General features: G+C 42.4%; 1 protein-coding gene across 1 annotated transcript in view; it reads left to right on the top strand.

Moving 5' to 3' along the window:
- LOC137335193 (disks large-associated protein 4-like) overlaps positions 1-11,008 on the top strand; it is a 152,010-nt gene that overhangs the window by 60,160 nt on the left and 80,842 nt on the right. Inside the window, exon 4 of the mRNA XM_068000392.1 lies at positions 5,062-5,302. Within this exon, the coding sequence (XP_067856493.1) occupies positions 5,062-5,302 (241 nt within the window). The remainder of the gene's footprint in view (positions 1-5,061; positions 5,303-11,008) is intronic.

Raw genomic sequence — 11,008 nt, 5'->3', positions numbered from 1 at the left:
ATTATGATTTGAAAATATATATAGCAACTTGGCCTCTGTTAATCATGCTCTTGTTGAAACAATTTGCCTCAAATTGGCTATTAAGTATCTCCTAAGTATTAAGTTGGCTATTTGTGCATGGTCAGACACGAAGGGGCAGAAAATCCGTTTGGGTTTCCATTGGTCCCAGTGTGAGACCAGTGGACCTCCCACCCCGAAGTGTTAAGGGAATGTATCTGAATTACATACTCAAACAGCATACATTCCCAAGTTTTAGCATTTCCCGAGCCCTGCCAGCTTGTCAGCGTTAGCTGACCAAAATTTGCATTGTACATGCTGAGGCACTTTGTATTAAATTCACACCAGAATGCCCCTAAATTTGCTTGTGCCTACAAGAATTTGTGGAGTTCCACATATGTGTGGAAGGCGACAACTTGTGGCGCATGACCGAAGTTTTCATGTGTGTAAAATGTGGATCCCATGATAGCACAGCTCACATTTGGCAGCAAACAGGTAAGAGGATTTATGTTTGCTTAAAAGATCAAGGGGCTGAAATTTCCCTGGAAAACAGCAGAGACCCGATTGTGCTGGGTCTCGGCCATTTCCAGGCGTTTCTGACTTATATTTTAAGGGGTGGAACCTCCAAGCACCCTTACAAAGAAAATGACGACTGGGGGTGAGACCAGTGGCAGGGACTTTCAACACCAGTGACAACAGTGGCAGAAGGGGCAGTAACCAGTGGACACAAATTTAAGGTAATTGGCAAAAGAACCAAAGGCGACATGAGGAAAACAATTTTGACGCAGCGAATTGTTATGATCTGGAATGCACTGCCTGAAAGGGTGGTGAAAGCAGATTCAACAGTAACTTTCAAAAGGGAATTGGATAAATACTTGAAGGGGATAAATTTGCAGGGCTAAGGAGAAAGAGCAGGGGAGTGGTATTGGGAATATACAGTCTACATCACTTCCGATTCATGCCTGGTGAAAGCAGGCGGATCAATGAAAAATACACTAGATCAGTTAAATAAAATGACATTTTCCATTGTAAAAAAAGTTAACAAATATACCTTAAAACCGATGCTGCCTGGACCCCCCCCCCCACCAACTCTGATCTCCAATGTTGTCTGGACACCGCCCCCCCCCCCCCGACCCCGATCTCCGATGTCACCTGGACCTCCCCCCCCCCCACCCCCAACTCCGATCTCCGATGTCGCCTGGACTCCCCGATCTCCAATGTCTCCCCCCACCTCCGATCTCTGATGTCTCTCTCCCCCCCATCTCCGATGTCCCCTGCTCCCCAATCTCCCTCCCAATGGCTGATGAGATCTCTCTCTCTCTCTCTCTCTCCCTCTTTCTCCCTCCCCCCCCCCCCCCCGGACTCGGATACGTCGCTCCTCTCTGCCACCAGTCAATCAGGCTGGCTGCCGGGCGCGAAACCCGGAAGAGGCATTGATTGGCCTCATTAAGATTGTGATCTATGACCTGCCTGCTTCCCTTCCGGGATTCGCAGCCGAAAATCCTCCCTCCCCCCGCCCCCCCCTCACCCCGTTGGCATGATAGAATGATGCCCATTATCTCAAAAATAATACACTTACACACTCACAAAGAGAAAACTAACGTAAGGCAGCACATGTTTATATCACACCTAACATGAAAGACATGGACTGCAGAGAGTTAAACGGCTTTAGCTCTGTGTAAGGGCGGAGCTTAAGCAAACATCACAGAGACACATTTAACAGAAGAAAAGGAACTGAATATTTCCCTCTCTCCTGTATTCCATCAAAACTAATTTATCCTTTTTCTCAGACCAATTTTAAATTTCTGAAGTGTGCTCTTTAAGCCAAATTTTTCCCAATTTAAAATCTCGTCTGGCAAGACCCTTTCTTAAACTTGTTTGTTTCCTTCATTTGTTGAGCTTCTAAACCCTGGGCAGCGGCGGTGGCCGCTACTGCCTGTAATTGGGTGACTAAACAGGACAGGCACGTTATCTTATGTTGATCCTCCTCCTTATCCTTGGCTCCCTCCTGTTTTATTTTCTTAAGGTTCTCCTGAACTTGCTCTATTACGTTCTCTGCCTTTCTGGGCGCAGAAATGTGAGGTGTAGATTAACAGGTGTTATCCCTTTATCCTTATTTCATTTCTTCTCATCTACGTATTTCTGTATGCACTCAATGGCCTGCCCATATAATCTCCCATCAGGGCCTGTCAGGAATGCCACAAGCTGCTGCTGCAACTTGAATATTCCCTGATCCAACAATTTCTCGCGGCGCGTCACGACTTCTGGTGTGTCGTCCGCCATCTCGGCACTAATACTGCTGGTGAGTAACAATTGTTGCTCACACACCCTTTCGATTTCCTACTTAGACCCTGCACTAGCTAAGTGAAAGAATCATAGAATCATAGAAGTTACAACATGGAAACAGGCCCTTCGGCCCAACATGTCCATGTCGCCCAGTTTATACCACTAAGCTAGTCCCAATTGCCTGCACTTGGCCCATATCCCTCGATACCCATCTTCCCCATGTAACTGTCCAAATGCTTTTTAAAAGACAAAATTGTACCCGCCTCTACTACTGCCTCTGGCAGCTCGTTCCAGACACTCACCACCCTTTGAGTGAAAAAATTGCCCCTCTGGATCCTTTTGTATCTCTCCCCTCTCACCTTAAATCTGTGCCCCCTCGTTATAGACTCCCCTACCTTTGGGAAAAGACTCCTAAGCCTGTCTTCACAACAAAGTACTATATCCCAACAAGGTACTGTAAACCATCGTTTGTCAACTCCTGCCTGACTCGCCAATTTATTGGGGATATACGGTCTACAACAGCTTAGGGGGCCCCCGCTCCGTTACTCACTTCCCAGTTCTGAAAGATTTGAGTTGACACCAATTGGTTAGGGTGGCAAGTACTTTATTACAAAGAACAGTTTAATACAGTCAGTATTTAAGCAGCAGTTTACAGAATGGAAACTGGAGATATATTACCTGCTTCCACTCTAGGTAGAGCTCGTGCCTTGGCCTCTCGCCTCTCGCGGCCCTCACGGACCCCACCCCGTTGGATTCTGCGGATCCTGCCTTCTGCAGACTTCTTCCCTTCTTCCGATTACATGGGTGTTGGGCTTCTGCCAACACGTTCGCCTTGACAAACCTATCCTGCTGCTTCTGGGTGATCCTCTAAGCTGAACCTTTGTTTGAGCTGTATCTTTATACACTTTTAGCTGAAGATCATGTGGTGCGCTGACTTAGCCTCATCATCTTGCTGAAAAGATCCCAGCTGATGGCGCCAACCTAACATTATCACCTTGCTGAGGGGGACAGATTTATCCTCATCAACTTTAATGAGGAGATTGTGCTGGTAACAGTAATGTGTCCTAGACAATGGTAGGACACATAACATCCCCCTTATCCCTTCAAGAGAATGCAGCCCGCCTTTTCTCAGACACGCCACATCCTTCCATGTCTATAAAACTCAAACAAAGTGTGAACTGTGGGCTTTAAATACACATCCCCCAAGCTAACCACCTTAATATACTGAGTAAATGTGGCTACCTAAAATAAATGTGATTGATACAGACATATGATTTGTACAATATGTGTGGTTACATACTAAATGTATTTCATGATAACATACATTGCGTAAAAACAATTCTTTGATACTTGTTACACTTTTATTACACACCGGCATAGTCTAACAGTAGGACTAATTGGATAGCTCTTTCAAAGAGTCGGCACACACACAATCAGCCAAATGGCCTCCTACGCTGTTCCGTCATTCTATGATTGTGGTGGGGTCAGCATTGGAAGCGTGATTCTGGCAAAACTGCCGCAATCAGGTCCTGAGAAATTTCAGCCCCCAGGTCTGTATGTGATAAGATTTTGTTTTCAAATGTACACAGCTGTTGGAAAATGTTAAATATAGGTATTCCAACAAAATAATTTTAAATCAATTAAATCATCATTAAACACTCAGATCTGGGTAGTCGTAGTTAAAAATGCCAACCATTACGTACAGTAGTGGTTTAGCGTATTTTGGACTGTCTCTCAGTGGTGGTGTTATGAATTCAAGTCTGCCACATACACCTTCTGGGTTTAGTAGCATTATTCCCATAAGTTGTCTGAACATCTTACATTAATGAAAGTTGACTCACACTGCCCAATACCTACTCAGGAGATGTAACAGTATCATCTCCATATGATCTGGACCAGATACTTGTATTTTCACGTATGTATTGCTTCAATCTCCGATATGGCAGACAGTTACTACTAGGTGAGACAAGGCATGTTACAAAATGTTACGCTGCTTTATTTCAAGTTTAGTTAAAGATATAAAATAACAGTTACAATTGTTTTCACTTATTTGCAACAATAGAACTTGCACAAAATATAAGAACATTATTTTTTAATAATTATTTTACGCAGCGAGTTGTTATGATCTGGAATGCACTGCCTGGAAGGGTGGTGGAAGCAGATTCAGTAGTAACTTTAATAACGGAATTGGATATATACTTGAAAAGGAAACATTTGCAGGGCTATAGGGAAAGGGCAGGAGAGTCTGACTAATTGGATAACTCTTTAAAAGAGCCGGCACAGGCACGATGGGCGAAATGGCTGCCTTCTGTGCTGTATTATTGCATGACTCTAAGAATAAAGATACTCTAGTACCCTACTTCAGCAGGTCATCTTGCTTGACTCAAAACTAATTTCCAGCTCCCCTCTCTTGAGCTTCAACCCCTGACTGCCCTTTCCTGTCTGACTGACACCCTCTACCCAGTTTTCACAGCACTTTCTGATTTTTATTCAAAAGACCCACCCTCAAAGCCTGTCCTTTCAAACTACCTCACCATTTCCGGCCTCACTATGCTCTCCAAAATCTTTGGATGAATTGTTGCTTCTCCATATCTCCTAATATCTCCTTCTCAGTTCAGCATCCATTTTTTCCTCATGCTGCTGTCTAGTACATGTCGTAGTGTGGTCATGATTTAACTAAATATCCACTGGCTATACAACAATAACTGAAATATAAAACAACTGGATTTTGTAATTGTTTCATTGTTCAAACCACGTTCAATTTTGTTTCCTTTAAAGGAGAGAGAATTGGATTTCAACAATCAGTATGAAAATATCTGCGAGTCTGTCTTCACTGAGGTGGACTCACAGGCAGTGGATGCTCTGGACCTGCCCATACCTGGTTGTTTCCGTTCAAGAAGTCACAGCTACCTAAGAGCTATTCAGGCTGGCTGTTCTCAGGATGATGACAATGTATCTGTCCGTTCGGTGTCTCCTCCACCTTTAACAACCACAGTTAGAACCATGCAAACCAGCACCAGTAAGTACTATATAATCAGTCTAATTCCCATTAAGCAAGCAATGATACTTTGCAGGGTCAAGAATGAGCTATCCAAATGCATTTTGCAAGTCTATTTCAAGCAAGAAAACCTTTGGTTTCATCAGATAGTAATTGATACATTATGAAGGTCCCTGGCATGTTATTTAAATCCTAATCGTGAACTGGCCTGATTCTCCAACAATGAGTTATGGTCAGCACCACAGATAGGGTATAAATCATATGCAAGGGTTCTTCATGATCTATTCAATTTGTACATGTATCTATTAAAAATTAATTAGGTAGAGGTAAAAATAATGTCTTTTAATGATTATGTTTATGGTTTAGTTCCACTGAAGCTGGAAGAAGTGCAAATGTTACTGAGATATTTGCTGTGCTCGTGGGTTTGGAATGTTTATTGTGGACATTCGGTTAGTCTATTGTGTGAGGTGAATGCAGAATGTGAATGTAGTACTTGTAAAACTCTAGTTATATAATATATGAATCATTTAAATGAGTTTTACTTTGTAAGCATTTGTATCAGTGAAGGAAAGCTAAAAGATTGTAGTACTGATTTTGTGGCATAAAAAAATAATTTAAATTTGTACGGCTTTATTTTTATACTGAAGTAAGTCATGGCAGAGGAATGTGGCAGTTGTGCATGATGATTTGCTTGCTGTACTCCCATTGGATGTGATTCTCACCCTAATTGGGTGTTGAAGAGACTGTGTTGCAGGCGGATAGGCCTTAAGCTTTGGACTGGATTTTAAAAATTTTTGAAAAATTCTGGAGCTGGCAGTCACTTGCATTGCAAAATACATTATAACAATCAATTGTTTGTGTCCTCTAATGTACAGTTCGGTACTGATTTTGTGACATAACAAAGAATTTACATTTTTCATGAAGAAAAGGTTCATTTTTTAAATGATGAAATAAATGTTTTAAATATATTTTTCTCTTGCTCTACTGAAGGCAGTGCTTAAAATATGATACATAATGGACATTATTCTCTTTTCATTCTTCTTTACTGGCATTCTGTTTAGTTGTGGAACTTGTAATGCTAACCTTGTGGAATTTCTATTTGCATTGCAGAGTAAGTAATTTTTTCTATTGTACAATATATTTGTGTATTATTTGTTATAGCAAAAACCAAAAAGTTGTCATGACATATCACAACCAAAGCTTCTGTGAATATCGTGTTTGAATGGTGATGGGGGTGGTGGCAGCGATGGATGTTGAATTACGCAAGTTTTCGATCTCACCCATGGCATCGGATAGAAGCACCAAGTGGATACCAGCTACTTCCCTACAAAGAGATATGGAATATCACTGGATGAGTCATCCTGGGCCATTATTTTGATGTCACAGCTAGTCTGTCTTTTTACTGCCTACTCACCATCTAAACGTCCAAAAACAATATGAGCAAATGTTTATCTTAACATAAATCCAGCCAAATTTTGTTATAATTGTGTTATGAAACTATACTGAACAATGGAGCAGTGGGTTAACATGCCTGGATGGTGATCTCGTGGAGCACAGCACTCACCCTTTATGGAACCTGCCTGATAACCAGGCGGGGTCGATAACGGGCAGGCAATCCATTCAGTTAGATTATTGCCCAGGTGATGAGGACAAAAATCTAGCCCGTTGTCTTTTCCTCTGTGGGACCTACATCCGAATAAAGCCAGACAGATGGGATCAAAGTCTCTTTCTGGGGGTTGCAACAGCCTTACATGAAATGAGTTTGGGAAAACTCAACACAGTTCCTGGTGGATATTGTCCCCACAGCACAAAGTTGCTGTAATTGGCCCTTGTTTGCATTAAATGTGGCTGGTGTGGGAAATGGAACTGTCATAGTAGAGGGCTGAGGAGGCATGTTGCTGGAAAAAGATGAGGGAATTGATGCTGATAGCAGATGCCCAAATAGTGTTCTATTTTCAGCACTAATGACCCTCACCTTGATGATCATAAAAATTGTCATTTGAAAATAATGGATCCAAAAACCCATAATGGACGCATTTTGACGTAACAACCTCAGCCACTGACCCTGACAGACGTTCCGTGGTCAGAAAAAGTCCCCTGATTACCTGCCAATGACATGCACCCATGCCACTAGAGGTTCATCAGGGCTGCCTATCATAATAGGCTGGAAAATCCAGCCACATGGAGTGTTGAGGGCCCTGGAAAGAAGGTGTAGCTGCCCCCGTGGCCGTCTGTAAGGAGGCCACTGCACCAGTTTTTTTTTAATGTTATTCCTTGGGGGTTCAGTCCACAATCCTGACCTGGAACTCCAGGTGGGCCCCACTTCTGCTCCTTGGCACTAGGCACATACTGAGGGCTGAGATCTCAGCCACCTTTTACACAAATGGCCTTTTCGGGGGCAGATGGAGGACCTGTCCCCACAAGGCCATCTGGAACATTCAGCCAAAGGCAAGCACCTGGCTCATTTCCAGCCAATTCGGTGTAATCCCGTTGAAAATTTTCAGGGTCACTGCATGTTGCAAAGAGCTATGAAATACAGCATTTATTGTATATGTGAGTGTGGGGCCCCACACAATGTACTCACATTCTGAGTTGCTCATAATTTAAATGATTCACCTTACTTGTTGGTCAAGATCGTATTCCACAGTTCAGTATGGATTATAGCTGAGATTGTCAGTACTGAGTATTCATTAATAAAGAGGTCTGTGTGGGTTGAGTTACATTTCAAAATGCCACCACAAGCAGGAAATAGCCCTCTGAAATATGCAGAAAAGCATAGCAGGCAGCTCTGTCATTAATTAGCTCTATTGTCTGCACTGCTTCTGGTAATAAATGGAGCTTATTCACAAAGACCTCCCTTATTACTAGTCCAGTGTATCAGTACCGATTAATTTAACATTTTTTTTTAACTGATTACAAATACTCTAAGCACAATAAAAAATAAGAATCACTTATTCTTGGAGAGATGGGTTAGGGGAGATCACTAAGAACAACATCACATTCACCAATCAGAAGTCAAGAGAAGAAAATGTTTTGTATCCTACTAGAACTAAGAAATCAGTAATATTGGGATACTTTAAAATGACTGCGTTACAGCCTCAAAGTGTTTGCTAGGATTATGTTCAAATTGGAAATTTATGCATATGTTTAATATACCATGAGCTAAGGATAGCACATTTTGACAAAAGACTCTTGCACCTGGACAAATACAAACATATTATTGCTATTAACATGGTATAATACTCCTGTCCTTATTAAACAGTGCATCCTCTACTTAATGTGAGCAGCATCATGGGAGATCCATTAGTACATTTAAAGAATGGACAAAGTTCCTCTTTTAATGTAGAAATTGACTATAGGCCCAATTTTAACTGGGGGCGTGAGTGAGGCATGGGAAAGGGGGGCTGGGGTGATTGACAAGCTCGCATGGTCACGCCGGCGTGATGTTGGACCATTTTAACCAAGGATTGCCATCTCTGGTTGGACTGGATTCCGGGAGGTTTCATAACATAACGTCCCACCTCCAACCGCACCGCCTTCAGACTCCAGTCAATGGTCACCTGACATATCAACCCTCACGCCAGTCAGTCAATAATGGTGGCTACAATACTCCCAATCCATTGTGCCCCAGAAACTGCTCTATCCATCGTTTGGTTTTATCGGTTCGAACACGCATGCACCAGGGCCAAATTGCATCCTGGGCTCATTGAAGCCCTGCTGTTTATGAGTATGGCTGAAGCGAAACAGGAGAAGAAAATGCCCCAATGATTTTTCTCCAAGTTTTTTCTCAGCAGATCTCTCGGGAGATTAATCTTTCATTTTGGGAGATTCCAGGACAATAGGAGAAGGTTGGCAACCCTATTTTTACCCCCGGGCCTCATGTGCCTCCTGGAGCTGAGTCTCCCGGCACTAATGTAAGTCGTTGGGAAGAGGGGGTTGAGAAGCGATTGCGGTCAGAGGAGGGAGAAAGGCTGGGACAGGGGCGGCCCAAGGTTTCCCTGTGGGGCCTGGATCCTCCTGATCCTCCTGGCCCACAAAGAAACCAGTCAAAAAGTTACATTGCTGGGTCTCCTCTGGCCCTGGATCGATCTGCCACCAGCTTTCCCCGGCTTGATCGACACTGTGCACGACCCACACGACCCGGGGTTAAAATCATGCTGGGGTCTGAATGATGTCATCAGACGAACATCCATCGGACGTCATGAGTTAATATCGGCGACAATGTATTTTTCTGTTTAAAAATTTTAAAATGGTGCCAGTTTAATTTTGGTTTGAGAAAAGCGTAGTGCAAGCCAAATGCCTCACAAGTGTATCTGTAATTATGTTGTGACGTCTTTAATCAAGTGCAATAGGATGTGTGAGTGTGAGTGGTACACATGCATAATTGGATATTTAACGATAGTCAAGAGCAAGTCTGAGTGTTGATGAGCTGTCTCAGTTTATAGTCTAAGTGTGGCCACATCTTAAATGTCCATGCCAAGTATGACTTAATAATAACCTCATTCAGAAAATCTTTTGTAAGCTTGTAGCTGTGCAAAAAAAGTACTAGCTCTAGCCGATGAGCACCTGAATGTTTCAAAAGGCAGTACTTTGAAAAAATGGCCACCGTATTGCCGGTTAAAACTGTCGACCAGCAATTGGCAATAGTTTCAAAAACCCAGCTGGCCAGTAAAAGAAACAGCTCAGGTGGCAAACCTTAACAAAAACTCATATTGAATGAGCTGTATTTTCCAATTGGCGAAGATCACATATAAACATTTACGACATATTTACTACATTCCTCTTTGCACTACTCCATTTAAAATAAAAAGGCGAGTGCCTGTCTAAGAATAACGGACATGGAATTTAGTATGAGCTTCTTTAGTCTTCACACTTGAACTTCGCCAGTCAAAAAATGTCACTTGCTGTGTCAACAGCTGGAATAGGAGTGATTGCTGCATGTAGGATTGAGAGGAGATATGATAAGGAATTCAATGTTGCTGCCAGGCAAATAAAAAAAAGGGAAATTAATTTTGGAATGGGTCTTATTTACACCAGCACCATCTCAAATTTATAAATCAATCAAAATATATGGAGTTTCAGAAGTCAGATCCAAGCACAACTTAACAATGCAATATAAGAAGCATCAAGTTGCAACTAGTCAAAGCACTTCTCAATAATTCATAGGGACATAGGAACAGGAATAGGCCATTCAGCCCCTCGAGTCTGTTCCACCATTCGATTAGATCATGGCTAATCTATACCTCAACTCCATTTACCCACCTTTGATCCATATCCCTTGATAACCTTACCTAATAAAAATCTATCAATCTCAGTCTTGAGAATTTCAATTGACGCAGAATCCACAGACTTTTGGGGGAGATAATTCCACATTTCCACTGATTTCAAACCTGAATGGCCTAGCTTTAATTTTAAGATTGTGTCCTCTTGTTCTGGATTCCCCACCAGAGGAAACAGCTGTAGCTACTCAATTGAATCCTATTGTCATAAACACCTCAATTAGATCACCCCTCAACCTTCGAAACTCAAGGAAATTCAACACAAGTTTATGCAATCTTTAAGCCCTGGTATAATTCTGGTAAATCTGCACTGTACCCCTTCCAAGGCCAATATAGTCTTCCTGAGGTTTGGTGCCCAAAACTGAATGCAGTATGGGGTCTGACCAAGGCTCTGTACAACTGAAGCATAACTTCCTCCCCTTTGAATTACAACCCCCCTTGAAGGCCA

This window comes from Heptranchias perlo, chromosome 19, assembly GCF_035084215.1.
Source record: "Heptranchias perlo isolate sHepPer1 chromosome 19, sHepPer1.hap1, whole genome shotgun sequence".
Taxonomy (NCBI): domain Eukaryota; kingdom Metazoa; phylum Chordata; class Chondrichthyes; order Hexanchiformes; family Hexanchidae; genus Heptranchias; species Heptranchias perlo.
The sequence above is the reverse complement of the archived record's forward strand: the minus strand, read 5'-3'. Positions and strand labels throughout refer to the sequence as shown.